The sequence below is a fragment of the Lissotriton helveticus genome, chromosome 3_1 (genome assembly GCF_964261635.1).
Source record: "Lissotriton helveticus chromosome 3_1, aLisHel1.1, whole genome shotgun sequence".
NCBI lineage: Eukaryota > Metazoa > Chordata > Amphibia > Caudata > Salamandridae > Lissotriton > Lissotriton helveticus.
The window spans coordinates 132,940,866-132,964,698 of record NC_136061.1 but is presented as its reverse complement, the minus strand read 5'-3'; the positions used below and the strand labels follow the sequence as shown (position 1 = coordinate 132,964,698).

The 23,833-nt window shown below is 45.6% G+C and overlaps 1 protein-coding gene across 4 annotated transcripts; it reads left to right on the top strand.

Moving 5' to 3' along the window:
• Positions 1–1,980: 1,980 nt before the first annotated feature.
• MRPS17 (mitochondrial ribosomal protein S17) lies at positions 1,981–23,017 on the top strand. 4 transcript variants are annotated; one of them, XM_078679398.1, is made up of 3 exons: positions 1,981–2,034; positions 20,182–20,325; positions 21,918–23,017. In XM_078679398.1, exons 2-3 carry the CDS (start codon positions 20,203–20,205, stop codon positions 22,212–22,214), a joined length of 420 nt encoding a protein of 139 aa, XP_078535524.1. In that variant the 5' UTR covers positions 1,981–2,034; positions 20,182–20,202; the 3' UTR covers positions 22,215–23,017. The 4 variants fall into 4 exon arrangements, with proteins under 4 accessions (XP_078535524.1, XP_078535522.1, XP_078535523.1 ...); XM_078679396.1 differs by lacking the exon at positions 1,981–2,034 and adding an exon at positions 9,055–9,176; XM_078679397.1 differs by lacking the exon at positions 1,981–2,034 and adding an exon at positions 9,186–9,322.
• The last annotated feature ends 816 nt before the right edge of the window (positions 23,018–23,833 follow it).

Here is a 23,833-nt window from a genome sequence, read left to right as displayed (position 1 = left end):
TCCGCCCGCACCGGGCTGTCGTCCAGCAGGTCGTCGTCAGACTCCTGGGTGTTGGAGCTGAGGCCTCGCTCGCGGAGCTCCTGGTTCAGCCGGGGGTCTTAGGAGCCTGCGCCAGGTTTGTCGACTGCTGCCGCCTGCGTTGGAAATAAGGTCTGTTACGCTGTCTTTGGGGTTCAGGGCGTGCAGCTCCTTCTGGCGCGGGTTTGATCTCTCCGTCCCCTCCTTCAGTTGGGGGATTATTTTCTCAATAACCCTCCATCTGATGTCCTCAGGCTTGTGGTTGTGTGCAATGTAGTGTTCTACTAGGGGTGTACCTACAGTTTTACACCTTATGCGACTCATGTGCTGCAGGATCCTTGTTTTCACCTTTTGGGTTGTCTGTCCAACATAGGTCTTTGTACATAGGCATATGATTGCGTAGATTACGTGTGTGCTATTACAGTTGGTGAAGTGTTGTAGTTTGTAGGTTCTTGAGTCAACCATGAAACTTTCTCCCTCTTGCCAATAGTCACAGGCCTTACAGCTACCACATCTATCATGCCCTGTTAGTGGTGGAAGGCCTAGGCAGCTTCTGATGTCTCTTGTTTGCGGAGGTTCCAAAAACGCCTTCAGGCCTGTGACTATTGCCAAGAGGGAGCAAGTTTCATGGTTGACTCAAGAACCTACAAACTACAACACTACACAATCACATGCCCATGTACAAAGACCTATGTGGGTTATTGAGAAAATAATCCCCAGTAGTAGGGGTGGATCACTGACAAGGTCCCTTAAGTTTAAAGAGTGCAAATGGATACATTGCCTTAATACTGTACAGGAGGGCCTTAATGAGAGAGAGGAGACAGCCAGACAAATGGGTGAACTCTAAAGGCATACACGTGTCACAGTACGCTTATAAGTGCCATATCACACAAATATGATGGGAATGTGATAATGAGCACAATGTGTATTTTGAATACTATACCTGAGGTGTACACATGTACTTGCCCCACCATACATATATCAATATGGTGTTCTATGCAACTGATGTATATAAAATGCACTAGCCTATATGAGGTCTGAATACGCATGACTTGAAGATATGAGTGTTAGAACAATGAGTATGCTCTCGCCAGTCTTGGAAGAGCACTGATGTAATACACTTGAGTTGTACTGTTCCATTTGTTTACTAATATGGATTGACATTTCTGTTACTTATGGATGCCCTTGGACCAACACAGAGTATTCCATAGCAATTGCCAACTGTAGTGGCATAAAGGAATATCTCCAATTGAATACTGTTTTGGCCAACATTTTAACCCCAACCGTTCCTTCACTTGTACATAAGTCACTGTTTCTATCTCACCACTGCACGATAAATCACTGCACTTATATATCACTATCACCTTATTCTAATGCGCCGTTTTTGTAGAACTTTCAAATGTATGTATTGAATACAGGGTAACTATGAATGATACTGAATTCATAAAATAATCTACTTATACCCTATTGGTTGTTCTGGATTTGCATTTTTGTGTTTGGTATATTGAAAGCAAGTTAATACTGCAGTTTAAGAAGTGTATGAATTAATATACTAAAACTTGAAGAATTTTTTTTTACCCGACAGAACCATTGTTTATATTGCCTGTTCGTCCAGGGCAGAGTCTATTTTCCGAAGACAGCCAAAGAACAGGAAATCCTTCCCGACCGAGACTGGCTGACACCTCAAGGTCGAGTTCACAGGCCGATCGTAAGAACATAAATGGACAAAAATGTGTACTATTTACACACTGCAGAAGCACGAGCAAATATCACAGCCAAATAATTTTTCGGTGTTATGCGTAGAGCGCTACGATTGGCTGTGTTACAACCAATGCTCCAATCACAAGTCAGTTTACAGTTTACCAGCCCCTCCCACTTTCAAGACATCCTATTGGTATATACTCAGCTATATAAATGGCTGTCGAGCGAACCGGAAGTACTTACTTACAGTCTGCGTCATATTTAAAAGTTCAATGACGGGTACGAGACATTAACCTGGCTTCACAGAAGGTCAGTGTAAGTAGCAGAACTCTTGTTATTTTATTACACCTTAACCAGTGTTGCCGAAGCGAGTCTTTATGCCTGCTAAATTGCAAGACAGAGAGTTAAAGGATATAAATAAACAAAACGCAATGGGATGTGGCACGATCAGACGAGCAGTATTGACACTAGGAAGGGAACGATCATCTCTGAGACCATGCTGCAGGCAGGTGACCTGGTGGATACTGGGGCTGCCATACCAAAAGCACCAACCCAAGAAGCGCCTTTTGCTCTTTGCTCAGAAGGTGTCATGCCCGCGTGCACACTTTCCGCCGTACATATGAATTCTATGGCAGGACGGAGGCTCCGATTATGCTTTCTCAATTTCTTTACTGGAAACACAGCAGCCAATCAGTACACAGTAAAGAAATAACAAACTACATTACCCATAAACCCAGGGTAACCATAGAGTATGTGAATGTATAAATAAGGTCATAGAGGTGAACACTTCCTCTTTCTTTGCTGCTTCGCAGCCAGTTAAGTGCCTTTATTCCTTTTACATTACTGTTTTGCATTGTGCTATTTATAACTTTGCAACGCTTACTTGTATTGCGTTTTCCCGCTGTGTGCGTTCTCTCACGCCGCTTGTAGTCTTGGTTGGAGGTCGCTGACCTCGTTCTGCCGCATTGCTTTGAGGTCGTTGACCTCGTTTTGCCGTGTTGCTTTTTCTAATTTTGGGAGCGTGGGTTCCACCTCCGGTGTCTCTTCAACGCGTTTTGCGTTGTTTGTTTGCAAAGTGGAGCGGGAGTAGGAGCTGGAAGAGACGCGTTTCCTTGCGCGCGTCTCTTCCTATTCGGCAAGCGGCTTCTGCGCATGCGCGAAGCCTTTGTTTACACGCCCGTCGAAGGCGTGTGTTTACCTCAGTCGGCTTCTGACGGAGGATAATTCTGGTGCTCGTTTTTGACGCCTGCCCTATTGCTGCCGCTTGAGCTCCCCTGACGCGCTCTTACAATTAATTTTGGGGGTTGTATAAATTGTTGCATAGGCTCTGCCTAGAGTGGCAGAATTAACTGGTTTTCAGTGCGAGTCCTCTCTCCACAATTTATTGAATTCTGTTTGTCAGGTTTTCCTGTCTTTACACGACTTGCACTAGGGGTACCACTCCCCCAAGTTGGCTTTGCCTTTTTATAAGTTCTTGAAAACTTATTCTTTCCTTCCTGAGGGCATTATTTGGTGATTCATATCATCATGGCGGATTATTATGATGAGGAAGGTGAAGATTATTATGAGGAGGATGAGCCTTCTGCGTCCCTTGATGATTTCATGGGCCAAGCTTTATTTCAGGCGATTGCGCCATTCAAAAAGCATCTATCTGATTATGCAGCCCAACAGGGTTGGGTGCCTCCTGCCTCTAAGCGTAGCAAAAAATCGCCAAAGAACCCACACAAATCAAAATTTGCCAAATTGGCCAGGACCCTCTCTGCTCCTTCTTCAAAAAAGCGTGCTGCGCCTGCCCGTTCGGACCCTCCGTCCCACACAGATGATGGGTCGTCTTCTTCTTCATCTACGTCCTCTGAGTCTGCTAAGCCTCCACCATCCAAGAAATCCCGAAAGGAGCATTATGTTGATGCGCCATCTTCACCTAAGGTTTTGACTTTCAATCCTGTGGACATCATTCATCCCAATTCCTCCGCTTGGTTGCCATCTCTCGAGGTGGCTGAATATCTCCAAACCCACATCCGTTCCCCTTTTGAAAAGGATGTGCGAGCCCGTTTACGCTCGGAATACCCTCGCCCTGACCTTTCAGACAAGCTAGCTTCCACGCCTGATGTAGACCCTACCATGGTCACATATATGCGTAAATACTCTAAAGATCCTACTAAGGGTTTGGATAGGTCTTGGCGTTCGTGCCAAGATAAACTTCTGGATTTGCTGGGCCCACTCGCAAAGATTTTGGACTTGGGTTTCAGGGCAAAGGAGTCTGGCGCTTTGATTGACCCTGAGGAATTAATTGGCTGGTCCCAGCGGGCAGTCTGTTTTATGGGTAATGCAAATTGTGCCTTGTCGGCAGAGCGACGTCGCTCCATTTTGATGAAGCTTGATCCACGTCTCACTGATTTGGCGACTTCAGAATCTGGCCCACAAGCTCAAGGGTTGCTCTTCGGTGCACCTTTTCTCAAAGAACTCACCAGGTTTATTTCGACCTTCAGTGGGCTTGATAAAGCTCAGGCAAACCTGAGACGGGCTTTCCGTCCGGTTTTCGGCAGGGCCGGACGAAGGGGACGTTCGTCCGGCCGTGGGTCAGATCAACCCGCTCAACGGGGGAATAAGTCCCACAGAGGAGGACAAGGCAACTCCTCAACCAAATCTTCATTCTACCCTTCAAGGAAAGGCAGAGGGCAGTATGGCAAGGGCGGTTACAACGGTAGCCAAGGAGGACGTCCCGATTCTTCCGCCTCAGGTGAGCTTGATTCTCGCTTCCAATGTGATTTTGGGGGGAAGGATTCAGGTTTTTCTGCACAATTGGCGTTTGATCTCAAACGATGCCTGGGTGCTGGAGACGGTGCAAGGGTACAAGATAGAATTTTACTCTCGCCCTCACCAGCATTTCCGGCCACGCCCTCTTGTTTTTTCCCGACCAGATCAGGAGGTTATCTCCACAGAAATCTCTTCCCTGTTGGCCAAAGGGGCCATCGTTCCGACGTTTCCTCATCCCCAGGGATTCGTCAGCAACGTTTTTCTCGTGGAGAAAAAAGGGGGAGGGTCTTGTTTAGTTCTCAACTTAAAAGACTTCAACGGTGGCGTTGTCTATCGTCATTTCAAGATGGAGGGCATCCATCTTCTCAGAGACCTTCTTCGAGAGAAAGATTGGATGGTTCGACTGGATCTGAAGGATGCTTATCTCTCGGTTCCAGTTTACGCTCCTCATCGTCGCTACCTTCAGTTCCAATGGTTGGACAGTTGGTACGAGTACAAAGTCCTTCCTTTCGGCCTTTCTTCCGCTCCGTGGTGCTTCACGAAGCTCCTTCGTCCTGTGATGGAATCTTTGAGATCCCGCGGAGTTCGGTTAATCGTCTACCTAGACGACATTCTCCTCTTGGCTCAGTGTCCTGTTCTTCTTCAATCACATTTGCAATGGTCCATGGATCTTCTTCAATCTTTGGGTTTTCTAGTGAATCCCTTAAAGTCAAACTTTTCTCCATCTCAAACTATGGATTTTCTGGGCTTTCGAATCGATTTACTCTCATGTCAGTTCAGAAGATCAGATCCATCAAGAGGGACTTGAGGTTACTTCTCGCTCAAGAGACTGTCTCTTTGCGCTCAGTGGCTCGGATTGTGGGTCTTCTTTCCTCCTCCATCCAAGCGATATTTCCAGGTCCATTACACTATCGTGCGCTTCAGCGCCTAAAAATCCGTCATCTTCAGAAGGGTCTTCGGTACTCGGATCATGTCCCTCTTTCAGAGGAAGCCCGGACAGAGATGAGGTGGTGGCTGGACCACATGGAATCCTGGAACGGTTGTGCGCTCTTCAGGAGAACTCTCGATGTTGTGATAGAGTCAGATGCCAGCCTCTGGGGTTGGGGAGCCCGTTGCGGTTCAGCATCAACAGGGGGTCGTTGGTCTCAGGAGGAATTGTCTCTCCACATCAATTGCCTGGAGCTTCTGGCGGGTTCCTTCGCGATTCGATGTCTCTCTCCTCTCCGAACGAATTGTTGCATTCTTCTCAGAATGGACAATGTCTCGGCGGTTCGTTATGTGAACAAACTGGGGGGTACCAGATCCAGGCTACTCTCAGAAATTGCGAAGGATTTCTGGCACCTTTGCTTGGACCGCAAGATCACGATTATTGCCGAATACCTGCCGGGCTCCCGCAATCTGATTGCGGACTGGAACTCTCGCCATCTGCGAGATTTCAGCGATTGGAGGCTTCATCCTCGAGTATTTCGCAGGTTGTCCCGAATTTGGGGGACTTGTCACCTGGACCTCTTTGCCTCTCGCCTCAACACCCAGGTTCCCCAGTTCTACAGTTGGAGGCCAGATCCGGAGGCTCTAGCCACGGATGCATTTCTCCAGGTCTGGCCTCCTCTGCTTTGCTATGCATTTCCACCATTCCTCATGATCTCCCGAGTTCTAGCCCGGGCCCATCTTTTCTCGTCGGAACTCATTCTGATAACCCCTCTTTGGAGGGTTCAAGCGTGGTTTCCAGTTCTTCTGGAGATGAGTTGCTCATCACCGCTCCTCCTTCCACAGGTTTGGAACCTGTTGCTGGACCCTCTTCGGGAACCACACCCTCTAGTAATGTCGGGCCAACTCCTGCTAGTAGCGTGGAGAATTTCGGGGAACGCTGGAAAATCCAGGGCTTATCGGGAGACCCTACCAGATTCATCAATGAGGCTTGGGCCCCCAACACACATAAGAGCTATAAATCAAGTTGGAAGCGTTGGTGTGATTGGTGCTCACAGCGGTCGGTGGATCCCGTTTCAGCGGATGTCTCTTTGATCATTACCTTTTTGGCTTCCATGGCATCCTCTGGGCTAGTTTACAGAACGGTTAATAACTTTCGTTCTGCAATTTCTGCAGGTCATTTTCCTGTAGATGGTAAACCAGCGGGAGAACATCCCTTAATATCGAAATTGTTGCGGGGAATCCGGATGGTAAAACCTCCTTGCCCCAAATATGTTGCCCTTTGGGATGTTTCTATTGTTTTACGTTTTCTCTCTGATTGGCCTTCCAATAACCTTTTATCCCGCAAACAACTCTCAGCTAAGCTTACTATGCTCCTGTGTTTGGTCTCTTGTAAAAGAGTGTCTGATGTGCGAGCTTTGGATCTCGCGGGTCGCACCTACTCTCCTGAGGGTGTCTCTTTTGTCATTTCAAAACGAACAAAATGTAATACTGCTGCGGTTACTTATCCTTGCTTTCCCCACAACCCTCAGTTGTGTGTAGTCCAATGCCTAAAGGATTATGAGGTAAGCACCGCACCTTTTCGTTCTGATTCACAAGGTCAATTGCTCATCGCTTTACAGAAGCCTTTCAAGCCTGTTTCTCCAGCTACGTTGGCACGTTGGTTACGTTGGCTCATGCAGGAAGCGGGCATTGATGTCTCCATCTTTGGGGCCCATTCTGCGAGAGGAGCTATGGCTTCCAAGGCTTTTTCCATGGGTACTAGTCTTCAGGATATCATGAGAGCTGCGGATTGGTCATCTGAGTCTGTTTTCAAAACCTTTTATTTTAAACCAATTGTAGATGTTGCATCTGTTGTGGTGGCGAAGCTTTAAACAAGCATAATCGGAGCCTCCGTCCTGCCATAGAATTAAAAATTTGCTAACATTCGTGCCAAGAATTTTCAATTCTATTAAGGACAGGAGGCGAGGATTATCCCACCCTTATTTCATTATTGTCTTTATATTATGTTTACTGCATTTATGCTGTACCATTTTGGTTACTGTTTATGAAATGTTCCCTCCCCGTCCTGATTACTGTGTTCAACTCTTTTGGGGAACAGTTTTCACGGCTTCTGTCTCTTTTCTTCAGGCTCCGACCTTAAATGAAGTGTGCCGTGACTTTCTTCTCCTGATTGGTCTGTTGCTGTTCCTGTGGCTCTGGGAGGTTCCTTCCCCACTTCAGCCAGATAATGACCTCTCCGGGGGACTCCTTTGATGGATTGTTTAAGTTTACGTTGGATCCTTTACTATTGACTATGGACAAAGAAAGAGGAAGTGTTCACCTCTATGACCTTATTTATACATTCACATACTCTATGGTTACCCTGGGTTTATGGGTAATGTAGTTTGTTATTTCTTTACTGTGTACTGATTGGCTGCTGTGTTTCCAGTAAAGAAATTGAGAAAGCATAATCCTCGCCTCCTGTCCTTAATAGAATTGAAAATTCTTGGCACGAATGTTAGCAAATGTTTAATTGTGGCTAATTTCTGGGGAACGTTGAAGTGCAGTTTTTGCATAATGTTACATTTTAGTGAGGCAATTTTACTAGGAGCGCAAGGGCGCCGCTGGTCAAACTCAGAAGTGTATAGATTTGAATTGATAATGTTTAACGTTGCTCTGCGTTCTCTAAAGTGCACAATCGAAGCTAGGGCATCTACCTTTCCGGTGTGCGCGTTTTATGTGAAGACGCTTAACTGTGGTTATGCATCCATTGCTAACACACAAGAAGCTACACAAAACCACTAACCGAAATTAGACAAGAGGATTAATATTGTTACACCCGTTGCCTAAACACAACCTCGGACAAACCACGGGGAGCAAATTACAGCGACGGTAAACGCCAAATACAAAGTCTTACCATTCTGACTCCTATATGATCGGTACTTCGTCTTGTCTGTTAAGAGGGTCTGCATGTCAGGGGTCACCATATGCCAGCGTTAATTGCCCATAGACCTGCACATATCTGTTAGATATAATGTAAGTTACACATTATGCAAAAGGTGATGTCATGCGTTTATTACGTATTACGCACGATAACCTGAGCTCTTGCAACTCACACTCCCTAAAGAAACAATGGTATTCTGTCTGTGTGCTGTACATTTCATTGACAAAGGACATAATGAGAACGAAGTTCGTTGGACTGTAATTAACCAAGTGACCCTCCCCCCTAGAGGCGGGGATCTCTCTAAACTACTTAACAGAGAAGAATTGAAATGGATCCTAAAAACGGACAGTCTTAACTCTGGACTGAATCTTCAGGAAGACTGGACCAATCTGGTCTAATGGATGTCTTTCTTTTCAGTACTAGCTCCCTTTCTAAACAATAATGTACGGATTGTTTCAGAATTGTTATGATTGTTTTTAATAATTTTCAGTTTTTATGTTTACTATGTTCCCCACTGTCTATTCACTTTCCTTATCACATATCACACCCACCTGCCCTGTCCCACGTGGCCGGGGATTCCCTGTGGTAATATTCCCTGTTCCCTAGTCCGATCGGTCTAGGAACTTGTAACACGCTCAAAGTTTAACCAGTTCCAACATGGCCGCCGCCTTTCCCTTCTTCCATTTCCATCCCCGACCGATCATGCACGATTCCCAATCGGGCCGTCATTTTCCCCATCCTCTATTTCCATGCCCCTTTCCCCGACCAATCAGGAACCCCTAAGTAAGCAACGCTGATCCCGGCTTGCTATCGCTTTGCCGAGAGGGACTGGAAACCGACTGACCCGGTAAGCCCTGCTGACCCCATACGATTTCATGCCTTGGCCAGCCCCTTCTTGTAATATCCTGTAACCTCCATCCCCGATCCCTCCCAGGTACACCCTGCACCCAACGCGATCTGATTGTCGACGCGTCCCCGTGGTTCCTGAAGCCGGTAAGCCCCGTGTTATCGATGTCCCTAGTGCGCACAGCTCGCTCTGTTCGCTCCGCCCAACCTTATTACTCTTCCCGTTATTCCTCTTAGGGAGCCACCTGCACGAATTTGTCCCTTCCTTTAGCCCTGGATCCGCCTTGGTAAGCCCTCCTCCACCGTAACCTTCACTGCGCCGCTTTATCACCCCTATTTTATCATTCACTCGTAACACATGCAATAATGTTCGTATGTCTTACACCCCTTGCCGGCATGACCTTCACAATTATTCTGCGTCGTTGAGCTTCCCAATTTTCACGTAGCCTGTCTACACTACCCCACTAGTCCTGTTTATCCTGAATTGATCACCACCACTGCAGCTTCCCGCTCACGGGGAACTGTAACTAGTCACTGAGTCTACAAGCAACAATTATCCTTTTACCTTTATCCTTGGAAATTGCCGCTTCACTTGCTCATTCGTTGACTTATTCGCTTCATCTAGTCACTTAAGCCGCCGCCATAACCTCATGTTCGTTGGTCTCCGCTACTCACCACCTCTGTCGAGTCTTGGGGACAAGACCCTTATTTTATTTATTTATTTATTTATGCATTTTTATATAGCGCGGACTTTACCCGAAGGCGTCAGAGCGCTTCACATTAGGAACAGAAATGAAACATAATGAGAAACATTACAAAAGAACAGATTGCAAAAACATACGTTACTTACATAAGGTAATAGTGACAATTGTGAGCAAACAAAATACATGAGGTAGTAAAAATTGTGACCAACCAAAGATACATGAGGTAGTAAAGGTAATAGTGACAATTGTGAGCAAACAAAATACTTGAGGTAGTAAAAATTGTGAGCAACCAAATATACATGAGGTAGTCAAAAGTGCACAAGAGGAAACGGGACAAGTGTGCAGTTATAAGAGAAAACAGTATAATTTGAGGTATAGTACTGCAATAAGTGCTAGACACTCAGGCACAAGAACAAGCGTTACGTAGGCAAGGTGGCACTTGTGCAAGTATCAAAGGTAAAAACATGTGAGAGGTAGCAACCGTGTGTTACAAGGGCAGAGTGGTGTGTGCATGTTACAAAAGGGCACCGAACACCAGTACATGGAAAATACTGCAAAAAGGCAGACACTCCAACCACAGGAATACACTGGGAAGGCACTTCCATGGTCATGGAAAGTAGAAATTATCAGTAGTGGGAAGTCTTCCTCACAAATAGCAAGAGGACGTGAATTACTTTTGGAGGTGTCTCTGTAGGAGGAGAACTTTGAGGTCCCTTTTGAAGGCCTGGGAGGAGGCGGTGATCCGGAGCTGAGGCGGAAAGGAGTTCCAGATTCTCACTGCGTTGCCTGAAAAGGATTGGGCCATTGTTCTTATTGTTCATTATTTTATTGCACGTCCGCTTCAAGCTCCACTTTTTAAGGAATGACTTGCCAGTTTTTACTATTCCACACCACTTTTTCACCTATCACCACCATGCCAGTCGATTTCAACAATTCATCCCTGTTTTATATATCTCCCTATATATATTTTTTTCTCTCTTCTAGGCAATAGAGGCTTGATTGAATTAGGCATTAATCAATGTCCTGATGATGATCCCCATGATTTAAATGTGGGATCGAAACGCCGTCAACCTTTTATGTGCCTTATACATTGTTTATATCATGTATTATGTTGATGTAAAGGTGCATTTTGAATTCCTTATTCTAACTGTTATTTTAGAACCTTGAAGCTTTTGCCTAAAAAGCCCTTTTTCTGTTCACTGCCTCTTCGAATGTACTAAGCTGTATGTGCTTATGTAGGGTAAAGGCTTGTGCCCCACCACGTGAAATTGTCGAATGAAATTCCTTGCTTATTCCTTGTTGAGTAAAAACATTGAGACCTCTGTCCGGCTGGACAAGTCATATTAACACAGAATTGATTGTGTCTGTATTTATCTTTTCGGATGAATCTATGGTGCATAGGACCACTGTTGTTTCTTGTAGCAGCAAACCTGGCAGTTCACATGTTCATCCTTTGCAATTCCATTTTGACATAGACAGTACACATCACTCGCCCAGCACATGCGGTTTGGAAAACTATGTAGCCCCATGCAAAGTATGTTATGTTATGGATGTTTGTTGTGCGCACAGCTGCTCCAGCGAAGGAGCGTCCTGGCGCAATTATGATTTTTATAGTTATGTGAATCCTCATATCTCTTCTGCTAACTGTATAACTGACCAACCATTAGCATGCAACCTCTTTAAAAATCAACAGTTTCAGTGGCATCTACTCTGTGGCTTGCTATTGCAGTCACATGTATTTTCTCTTAGTTGTTATGACCCTGTTTCTTTGACCTGCTGTATTTATTTATTTATTTATTTATTTATTTATTTTTTATGTAGTTTATAGAGCGCACAGCTACCCCCGAAGGGGTGTCCCGGCGCTAAAAACCTGAGCCTCTAAAGGGGAAAGGGAGCAAAGAGCAAGGAGAAGCAGTAGGGTGACTCAAAGTGCGGAAAAGAGCCAAGTTTTGAGTTTGGCTCGGAAGATGGATTCGGAGGGACAGAATCTCAACTCGATTGGTAGGGAGTTCCACAATTTAGCGGCAATGACACTGAACCCTCTGCCACCCATTCTAGATAATCTAAAACGGGGAGAGATCAGGAGGCGGAGGTCATTGGATCTCAGGGATCTGGTGGAGCGGGATATCGAGACACGTTTTTTCAGGTAGTTGGGCCCGCGGTCGTTGACGGCTCGATAGGTGAGGGTAAGGACCTTGAACTGGATGCGGCTGGCCAGTGGAGTTCCTTACGATACGCAGAAACAGATTGGCGGTAGGGGATGTTACCAATCAGTCTGGCTGCAGCATTCTGGACAATCTGCAGCCGGCCTACCAGATACTGGGGGGCACCAGCATAGAGGCTGTTAGCATAGTCCAAGTGGGACGTGATGAGGGCTTGGGTAACTGTACGGCGGGAATCCAGGGGGAGATAAGGAAGAATTTTTCTGATCATGCGTAACTTCAGGAAGCAAGCAGAAGTCACTTTATTAATCTGAGTTTTGCATGATAGGGAGTCATCAAACTGGAAACCCAGATTCCGGGCCGAGTGAACGGGAGATGGGGCGGGATCAAGTGCCGTGGGCCACCACCAAGTAGGGGGGATGGAGGCTTTTTGATTGAAAAACAGTACCTCCGTTTTATCTGCATTCAGTCTGAGGTGATTAGCGGTCATCCAGACACTGATGTTGTTGAGGCACTGGCGGAAGTTGGCGAATGCGGAGTCCGAGTGGTCCCTGAAGGAAAACACCAGCTGAGTGTCGTCAGCATAAGAGACCACCCTGACTCCGTAGGACTCCACAATGTCGGCCAGTGGGGCAAGGTAGACGTTGAAGAACAGGGGGCTAAGGGCAGAACCCTGTGGCACCCCGCAAGACAGGGGTCTTTTCTCTGACTTGAAGGGTCGCAACAATACCCTCTGACTTCTTGTCGAGAGGAAGGACTCGATCCAGCTGAAAGCGGTGCCACCAATGCCTATCTGTTTAAGTCGGTCAAGGAGGATAGGGTGGGAGACCGTATCGAAAGCTGCGGACAGGTCGAGGAGGACCAGCATGGCCTCCTCGCCCCTGTCCACGCATTCCCGAATTGTTTCGGAGACTTCCAACAATGCCGTCTCAGTGCTGAATCCAGCTCTGAATCCGGATTGTGATTCGTGCAGTAGAGAGTGGTTTTCCAGATATTCCGTGAGTTGCAACTGCACGGCTTTTTCCAAGACTTTTGCGGGTTTAGGGAGAGGTGAGATGGGGCGATAGTTAGCAAAAACAGTGGGATCTGCATCCGCTTTTTTTAGGATGGGAATCACCAAGGCCTCCTTCCAGATGGTCGGGAAGAAGCCATGATGGAGGAAGGCATTCCAGATGGAAAGGAAGGAGCAGGCTAGCGAAGGTGCCAGTTCTCCCATGAGTTTCGCAGGGACCGGATCGGAGGGGGCGCCGGGTTTGCAATGGATGAGTAACCTGATAGCATCATCCTGATTAAGTTTATTAAAAGAGAGAAACGACGGGGACTCTGGGGGACTAGTGGGGGAAGGCGTGGGGGCTAGCCCTGTGGGGAAGGAGACACAAAGTTTATTTATCTTTTCGAGGAAGTAGTCTGAAAGTCCCTCGCATAGAGCCTGACTCGAGGTGTTCTGAGGAGCCCTGGCCGGAGGATTAATAAAGTCTTTGACAATGCTAAATAGGGTTTTAGATGAGTTTCTGGCCTTGGTGATTTGAGAGGCAAAGTGATCTTTCATAGCGAGTTTTTTTTGTTTGAGAAATTTTTTCAGGGTAGATCTGTATAAAAGTTTAGCTTCAGGGTCATAGTTTAGTCTCCACTTACGTTCGAGAGCCTTGCATCTGCTTTTCTCCTCACGGAGGGGGGTAGAAAACCAGGGAGCAGAGGGTCGCGATCTAGTGTATGTGCTTGTGTTTTATGGATTATGCTTATTCTCCGATTTTTTGTGGTCCTGGGCGGTTGCGACTGGACTGTACCTATAGGGAGCAGGGTCAAATCACTGATTTTCTTATGCCTGGGTCCAAACAGGAGTGACATGAGGACCAAAAAAACCCTATGGATTTAACCCAGATCTGTGAGTGGGGGTGAATGTTTGACAATGTTCATCATTCTATCCATATCTTTTTGTGTTGCTATATGTGCAGTTAACCTCACATTAATGCATTGTTAAGCAATCCTTATTGCTGGTCTGCAGTCTTACTAATTGAAATATGCCAAGTCACTTTCCAGGAATGTAGCACATACCTGTGTAGCCTCAGCAGAGCAGGAGGTCTCCACTCCTTCGGATTGCCCTATTCATCAGATAATAGATAAAACACAAGCACCGGCAGCAGGCCAAAGTACCAGGGTCATAAAATCTGAAGGGCTATAACCCCAATAGGAAGCTATAGGTTAAATACCATTGAAACTGTTGATTTTTTTTTTTTTTTTTTTAAAGAGGTGGCATGCTTATGGGTGGTCAGTTATAGAGTGAGCAGCAGAGATGTGAGGATTCACACAATATAGTTTGATGTGTCCACTGTCATGCATCCCTTATCTTAAATTTCATCGTCAAATTGCACATTTAAGATGTCTGGGTGTACCAGGGTATTAACTTGATTCCTTGGCCTCGCCTTCAAGTGACTGAGAGAGATCTTCACGGCAAATAACAGTGGGAGAGATCCAGGCAGTTATAGTGGTGGCACATATGTGCGTATATATTGTTTTATAAACTTACATTTATGTGCATTGCTGTGCTGGCATTATTAGATGGTGTCTGGTGGTGGAGGTTTGTATTGTTATATACTTAAAAGTAAATGGAGAGCCAGCTGAGACTCCACTCACAGACCTACCTATAAGGCTGCACTGAGACGCTATCACCTGCAAATAAGAGACACCAAGAAAAAATACTAGTGGACCGCATCTAAGGAAGCTCCAACAGCTGATAGGAGTTTTTCTCGATCCATAAGGATTTCACCCCGCCCTCAGCCAGTATCAACATCATTGCTGCCGCCCATCAGCGCTACCACATCCTATCCAACTTCTTCCATAGCAAAATCACAAACTATAGCTATTTCACACACCAACCCAACCCCAGAGAACTCATTGCTAACCTACCCACCACCAACCAAAAACGGCCACCTGACAAAATGGACAAACCGCACCAGAAATGACACAACGCCAGTAATGCGGATGATCCACCTGGTGTCCCAATGGACCCATGCCCCCACTATATCTACAACCTGGGAACATCACAAATCGGCACCATCCTGATCCGGATGAATGGAAAATTTCAGAAATCCACGCCCTCCTCAAAAAGCCCACAACTCACCCAAATCAACTGAGCAACTTCCAACGCATCTCCTTGCTGTCCTATCAAGCCAAAGAGATTGAGAAGGCCATCATGAACAGCTCGTAACTCACATCTTACTTCATCATCTTCTAGACAACACTCAATCAGGATTCAGAAAAAACGACTGTAACAAAACAGCACTCATCGCGGCCACTAACAACATTCAAATCATCCTGGATCGAGGAGGACCCTCATCCTGCTCGACCTTTCCGCGGCCTTTGACACAGTCTCCCATAACACCCTCCTCAGAAGACTACAACGAGGTTGGCCAACAGGGGTCTGCTCTCAAATAAATCTGTTTTTTCCTCATGGGAAGGACCCACAGGGTCAGGCTGTCATCCTTCACTACAGAGACCAGGAGGTTGATATGCGGAGGCCCACATTGATAGTTTTAAAATATACAGGACACTACTCGCCAACATCATCTGATCACAAGACCTCACCGTCATCTCCTACACCAATGACACCCAACTCATCCCTTCCTTGACGAACAAGACAACCACCACCAGAACCAACTTCACCAACTGCATAACCATAGTAGCAGACTGAATGCAAACTCCCTGTAGCTCAACTCAGACAAGAATGAAGTACTGGTCTTTGGTAACAAGACCTCTCCATGGAACTCCGCATGATGGCTGTTTGACCTAGGTCCAACATCCACAGACCATGCAAGAAATCTAGGGATCATCCTAGGTGACCAGTTCAAGATGAGGGCTTAAGTCAACACAGTATGCACCTCCTGCTTCTACATCCTACGCATGCTACGAAAGATATTCAAATGGTTGCCTGAGAACACCAGATGGACTATTGCACCAGCCCTCATCACCAGTAGGCTTGATTACGGCAACACTGTACCCCAGAATCTTCAAACAACTCCTACACATACTCTAGAACATCGCTGCAAGACTCCTACTCTACCTCCCATGCCGTGAATACATCGCACCTCAAGAAGGTTCACTGGCTCCTCCATTCACAAGCGCAGCCAATTCAAACGTATTGCGCGCACATACAAAGCCTGTACACCAACCCACCAGTCACATACGCTCTGCCCCCCTCTCACTTGTTTATCCTCCTCTAGGGGTGTGAAATTCCTATAGCCTGACTCCTAGGACATATTGTTTGGGGCCAAGGACAACATGTTTTTATGTTTAGTTTGTACTTGGGACAAGACTGGATGCTGGGGAAACTAAAGCCCTCAATTTCTGGAAAGGACCATGATGTGAGTCATCTTGATCAGCAAGTTACTGCCGGAGAGAAGAGGAAGACCGTGAAAAAGAGCAATCAGAACACCAGGATTGCATTGGACAGTGGCACTGTCTCCATTATAATATCTAGAGGTCTAGGTAGAACTACTGGAGAATATGGTACGTAGCTCACATTTGAGGATGAAGTTGAAAGCATTTGTATAGCGCACGGTCGCCGAGCGGTTTCATGGCGCTGTGAGTCGAGGGGGGCACCGAGGAGAGATTTAATTACACTGAGTAGGCTAGATTGAAAAGATAAGTGTTGAGGGCTTTACGGAAATCCAGATAGATTGTTATGGACCTGATAACCGGAGGGAGAGAGTTCTAGAAGCGAGGAGCAAGGAGGGAAAACGAAGAGTACGGCTAGGAACATAGGGGGAGACCATGGAGTTAATGAAGACTGGGGCTGAGCCAGCCAGGGCCATGAAAGGCAGGCAGCCCATCTTAAATAGAGATCTCTGCGAGATGGGTAGCCAGTGAAGGGACTTGAGAAGGGGAGTGATGCGGTGAAACTGAGGGAGCCGATAAATGAGACGTGCGGCCTGGTTCTGTATGGATTGAAGGCGCCGGAGTTTGTATGCCGGAATGCCCACAAACAGACCATTGCCGTAGTCCAGGCGAGAGATAATCATAGCCAGAATGATTAGTTTGAGAGTATCATAGGAAAAGAAACGGGAGATCTTTCGAATGACTGTGAGGGACAGAAAACAAGTAGAAACGACAGAGCTGATCTGGGGGCGCATGGAAAGGTCTGAACTAATTTTTATGCCCAGGGCTTTAACAGAGGTGGAAGGCACTGGCGAAGGGCCAAGGGCAGATGGCCAAAAAGCGGAGTTCCAGGGATTGGACAAGCCGCAGGTTAGGACCAGCTCCGTCTTGTCCGGGTTGAGTTTTAAATGGTTATGGCTCATCCGGTCATAAATGAAAACAAGAGTAGTCTGAAATATAAGAATAGAGTCAGAGGAAGGGGAAAGATCAAAGACTAACTGGAGGTCGTCTGCATAATTAAAGGCAGCGACCTCCAGATTTTGCAGGGTGACTATGAGGGGGTAGCTGTAGATATTAAATAGGAGGGGAGAGAGGGAAGACCCTTGGGGCACCCCACAGGAGACTGAACAGGTGGGGGCGGTAAAGCCATCAAGCTTGACCGCCTGCGATTGGCCCTGCAGGAAGGAGGCAAGCCAGGCAAGGGCGGTCCCCTGAATCCCCGCTGCCTCGACACGGTCGAGTAAGATGGTATGGTCGACCGTGTCGAAAGCAGCGGACAGGTCAAGGAGGACCAAGGCCTGGGGGGGTGTTAGCATCAGCACTTCTTCTGAGCTCATCTAGGACAGAGAGAACCACAGATTCCGTCGAGTGGGCTGGACGGAAGCCGGCTTGATGGGAGGCCAGAAGGTGGTTGTCCTCGATGGAGGCAGGTGGGTATGTGGCTCTCAAGGATCTTACCCAGGAAAGGGAGCAAGGAGATGGGCCTGAAGTTGGCCGATAAAGAGGGATCGGCCCCTGATTTTTTTAAGATGGGGATAACTGTGGCTGCCATAAGGTAGACAGGGACCATTCCCTGGGTGATGGAGGAATTAAGGAAGGCTAAGGGGGGGATCAGGGCAGTTAGAGAATGCTACCCTCTGAATGTGAGCCGGGGCGCAATCGGAAGGAGAGCCTGACTTAACCTTCTTGAGCAGCAGAAGGAAAGCTGCTCTAGAGATCAGAGGGAAACAATCAAAAACGATGGAGGCAGGGGGGGAGGAGAGGAGGAGGAGGAGGAAGGCAGAGGGATATTGCGCTTGATGGTAGCGATCTTCTCAATGAAATAATCATTGAGGGAATTGCAGAGGAATTGGGAGGGAGCAGGATTAGGATTGACTCTGTCAGATGCGGCTAGATTGTGTACAATGGAGAAGATCTCCTTGGGCTTGTTTGCCGCAAGGAGGATCTTAAGGGAAAAATAGTCAGTTTTGGCTAACAAGATGGCTTTTTTTTATAATCATGGAGGAGGGCCGAATATTGGGCCTTGAGAGTGGGGCAGTAACTGCGCCTCCAGCGCCGCTCTGCTTGTCTGAGTGCGAGTTTAAGGGTTTTTAGCTCGTTGGTGAACCACCTGTTGGCATCATGGGAGCGGCATTTCCTAACAAGTTTGAGGGGGGCGACAGAGTTGCAGGAGGTAGAAAGGCAGCTATTGATGGTGGCCAACTGGAGGTCAGGTGGAGAATCATCCATGATTGGAGACGAGGCTGCCAGGGAGGAGCAAAATGCCCCCAAGTCAATATGATTCCAATTGCGGGCCCAGACATTCTTGGGCAGAGGGGGCTTCTTGGTGGGCCCAAGATCAAGGGAAAAGGAGACCAGGGAATGATCGGACCAAGGGCAAGGGAGAACAGTAGGAAACAAAATAGGTAGATTGGCTGACCAAACCTGGTCAAGGATGTGACCGTGGATATGGGTGGGAGAGCAGATGTGAGAAGTGAAGTTAGGAGATAGGAGAGTTTCCGAAAAATCTTTAGAAGTCTGGTCCTCCCTGGAGTCACCAGGCCAATAGTTGAAATCGCCCAAAAGCAAAACAGAGGAGTGGTTAACTACCAAGGTGGCCAGCAGCTCCTGAAGGGCTGGAATGAAGTGAGGCGTGACTTGGGGTGGACGATAGAAGAGTGCGCAAGTGAAAGAGGTTGCAAGATTGAGAGAGCGAACAACTAGAAAGTCAACTGCCATGATGGGAGGATGGGAGACGAGTTGAAACTGGAGGTCCTCCCGTCAGAGCGATCGTCTCGAAGAGCATAATAGGAATCAGGGAGTGCTGCTAAAAGATCAGGCAGAGAGTCTAGAGCGAACCATGTCTCAGTGAGAAACAGAAGATCGGGACTGACGTCAAGGAAGTTGAATAGTTCCAGTTAGTGCTTCACCGCCGAGCGGGTGTTGAGGAGATAGAGGCAGCGGTAGAGGAACAAAGAGAGGAATAAAGTGGAAGCTCAAAAAGGACAGTGGTAGGCAGAGCAGACTTAGGTTTAGAAAGGAGATGTGTATTGGAAGGATGGGTGGGCGCTAATATGCCAAGGTTCCCTATGCGTTCAAGAATAGAAGCACTAAGAGGCTATTGAGGATATTGGCGCACCCCCTCCTGCTTGCTGATGGTGGTGGAAAGATGCAAAACAACAAACATTTCCTCAAAATAAAGTGTTGGGAGTTGACCCTTCTTAGCAGATTAAAATACTCTAGCTCATCAGACCACAAAAATCCCTCTGTGTAGTTGTCCAGTGCATAACACAGAGAGCTGATAATGATCAGTGCCCTAAAAGAAACTTTATCTATCGATCTGGGGAGTTCATGTGCTTTCAGACTTGTGTTGGGTAGCACTGTTGTAAGGATAGGAATTGTAGATAAGTGAAAAAAAATTGTTTACTAGCAAGTTTGAAGCCACCTTATAGTTTTCAACTTGAGGGCAGGCCTTTACTGCAACTACCTTGTTGATTATTCTCCTTTAAAACAAATCATTTTGATATTTAACCCATTAGCTGCTGCCGTTGGCCAACGGCCGTCGCGAGCACTACCTCGATAGTGCTGCTCATATCTCTGGCCGACGCAGCTCCATACGGGCAATAGAACACCCGCAGCACGTTGGATTTTACGCCGTGCTAAACGTGTTTTGGTTGTGTTTGCAAGTCGTATTGCAATGTAATCAATATGTTAAGAGTTAATGGCATAAACCAGTTGTCGCTTTCTCAAGTGAATTTTGAATGGCTTTTCTTTTCTACAATTGCAGCTCCTCTTCCTTTGCTGAACAATGGCGGCAAAGGTTGCTGCTGTCCATGCAAAGTGGATCGTAGGAAAAGTGATCGGAACAAAAATGCCGAAAACCGCAAAGGTTCGCGTAACCAGGCTTGTGTTAGACCCCTATTTACTTAAGGTAAGTTGAATGATCGTCTGCATTCGATGTTAGATATTTGTGTTTTAATGTAATTGATCAGGTATGTGCTACTCATAATAGATGAACTCTTCTGCACTTTTCTGACAATAGCTACCACGATTTAGCATACTCAGTAATTTCCACCAGGAGATCACCTTTAGCTCCTCTTCTACATGTTCTGTAATATCTTTTTGTTTTCTGCCTTTCTTCCTCAATTTTTCCTTTTGTTCCACAGGCAGTGTATTAATTCAGGCTTGTATAATACCCGTCATGATGATGATCCTAGTATTTTAAAAAGAATCGAAACGCTGTTGACTTGTTTAAACAGTATGCACATTAATCCAATGTGTTAAACAAGTGCATTAACTGTTTCTTTGCAAGCTGGCCCTATTTATTCATATTGGCCACAAGCTACTCCTGTCTTGCCTGAAAATGTTTTTGCCCAAATGTAATTGTTTTATGTTTGTGTAGGACGCAGGACTGTGTCCCACTCTATTACTGTGCTCTTATTTGCTTTGCATTTTTTTGATTAATTAAATTGTTTGTCCGGCTGGACATCTTTAATATAGCACTGATTCTAGTCTATATTTGCCGTAACTTTATTGTGTTCTTTAAGGACCTTTGTTTCTGTAAAATACTGATACCCAAAGTCCTTATCTACCTTGTGGGGTTCCCTTGTTTGATTTAAAATATACTCATATTAGAGACTTCAGATCATATTCCTTGTAAACGAAATATATTCAACATGTTTATCATGAGAAGAATATCAGTCTCAAACCAACTGTATATAGCAAGTAGTGGCAATGGTGATACGTCTGGTTTATAAATGAAGGTGCCTTTTTAGTCACTGATGGGTTTAAGAACCACATTCAAACTCAAGGACGTATTGAAGATACATTAAAAGAATAAAAGTTAAAAAAAAAAAGAAAGTAGCCTAAACATGGTGGGCACACGCTTACAATAAACAAAGCAGTTGGTGGGCTTCATACAATGGTATTGTACATAGTGTGCCACTGTTTTAAAGTTTCAAGATGTCTACCACCTGTAGAATCAATGTGTTGGCAATCTTGGAATAGTAAAATCAATATACTGTAGATAATCCCATTCCATGATGGTCGCCTGTTTTTAGATGCAGTAGTGGTGCCTTGTGTGGTGCACTGCAGATGAAATGGGCAGCAATCGAGTGGTACCCTAGGGCTGCATTTGGAGTTCTAGTGTGCTCTAATAAAGAGGACTAGGAAAGAAATGAAAGTCGACCTAGTGAGAGGTGAAAAAAGAAAGCTAAATTATTAGCCTAACTTGCATGTACTGAAGAGCGCACATTCTCAGTTAGATGTGCTCGTGTGATCAGACCAATCCAAGCGCTCCCAGGGTAAGAGAGGCTGTTGTTGAAGTGAACTGATTCATTACCTCATCCTATATGCTGTCATGGATAGAAGCAGAGTGTAAATGGCACTCATGTAGACCAGTGGCAGAAGAGATCTGGCCCAGAGAGTGTGTGCATGCTTCTGTGTTGTATATGCATGAATTTTTAATGCAGATTTGTACTTGCAGATATACGTTTATTGACATTTCTCTTTGCTTTTCAACAGTTTTACAACAAGCGCAAAACATATTTCGCTCACGATGCACTGCAACAGTGTACTGTTGGGGATGTTGTCCTTCTGAAAGCTTTACCTGAGAGGAGATCGAAGCACGTCAAACATGAGTTGGCTGAGATTGTATACAAAGTTGGAAATGTCATTGATCCAATGACTGGAAAAGCCTGTGCTGGAAGTAGATATCTGGAAAGTCTAGTAGACTCTGACACAAGTCTGAATGACAAATTACAGGACCTTGAGATCTCTTCCACAGTGATCGAAGAGGGCGAAAAGAGGCCTGTGCCCTGAAAACTGAATGCAACAAGAAGTAATCACTCATGGAGCGTGTTCCAATGGGCAATGTGGTGGTATATAGGAACCGAAAACTCTGTCTCGGTTCAGAAACTTTCTTACAGATACTGTGCATCCCCACTATTCTGAAAAGAACCTCTGCTCCAGTTGTCTCTGATACAGTGAACTTAAGTGAGACTTCCTTTCAGTGGTGTGTGACACCATCAGAAATAAAGGGAGGATTGTGATTACCAAGCTTTGAGACATTTTTGCCCAACAAGGAGCAATATATGCCTCATTTTTGTGTCAACACATTAATAGACTGTCCCAAATGTAGTAATGAAGAACAGAAACGCAGTCTCAAATGGTTCCTTTTACCTTAGTGATGCCAGATATCTAAGTGTTGTGTGTACTTGTCTCCACTGCTACTTTCAAATACATTTGAGGACCTTACACATGCCAACTCGTTGACAAAAGAAATGTTGGTATCCTATTTGTTATATATATTTTTTTATTATTCTGAAGGATATGTTCCTTGAAACAGCCTAGGCTGTATTACGCTGATTTAACTGTGTTCAGGTTTCTACTTAAAAAATACTTAAAGATTGTCTTTTAGTATATGCATTAAAATTTGCCAACATGCAGACGTTCTTCTGTACTTTTTCTCTGGCACAGATACTACAAATGCTTTAAAAGCAAATAAAACATTCTGCATTTTCAGATGTGACCTTTTGCGCACGTATTGAAGAAGGGGGAAAGTAATTGTTTATTGACAAATCACAATTATGTATTTAATAAAGTTAATGGAGATGTGCCCAATATACAGCATGTGTTGGGAGATTGCATAATGTTGAGTATAAAAATGTGTGTATTGTGCGTTTACCAGTTAGAGTATTATTTTGACTCCTAGAGTAAGCATAAGATCGATTTGATGTACGTGTGCAGTGTCTAATTTTAACTGATTGGAGCTAATACACCTGCTGCTGTTGTAGTAAAACTAAGGGATGCGTGAAAGCTTTCTAGGGTGTAAGCATTACTTTTTTCCATATTTGAACAAAATGCATGGTAACTCACCACTTTCATTGCTACAATTCTAACAAGTGTTGAGGTAGGAGGTGTAGGCTAACAGTCCAGTAAAGCTCTTTGTAGAAGCATACATTTGTTTAAGCTAGATTAGGGGTCATATGGAATATGAGGGAAGATGTACTTATGGAGGACCAGTTGTCTTCCAGAAGTGACCTTTTTTGTTTTGTCAGCCAGTCTAATTCCATTTGACTTTGATCGGTTGTGTCAGGATTTATTTGATCAGACGGAGTAGCAGATTGGGGAGAGGAGTTGGCCTAACGGCTAGGGCGCTCGACCTCGGAACTGGGGATCTGGGTTCGAGTCTCGGTAACGACGCCAAAACCTCCTGTGATTCTGGGCAAATCACTTAATCTCCCCGTGCCTAAAATGAAAGTGTGTCCTCATGTAACGTAAGTTAAAAATATGTAAAGCGCTCTGATACCCGATTCGGTTCGGGTCTAGTTTGCGCTATATAAAACTGCAAAAAAAAAAAAGATACATTCTGGAAACTAAGTAAAGCTTAGACTGTACTCATGATTAGTTTGGAAAGCCTTGGGTCCAGATCATAGGTT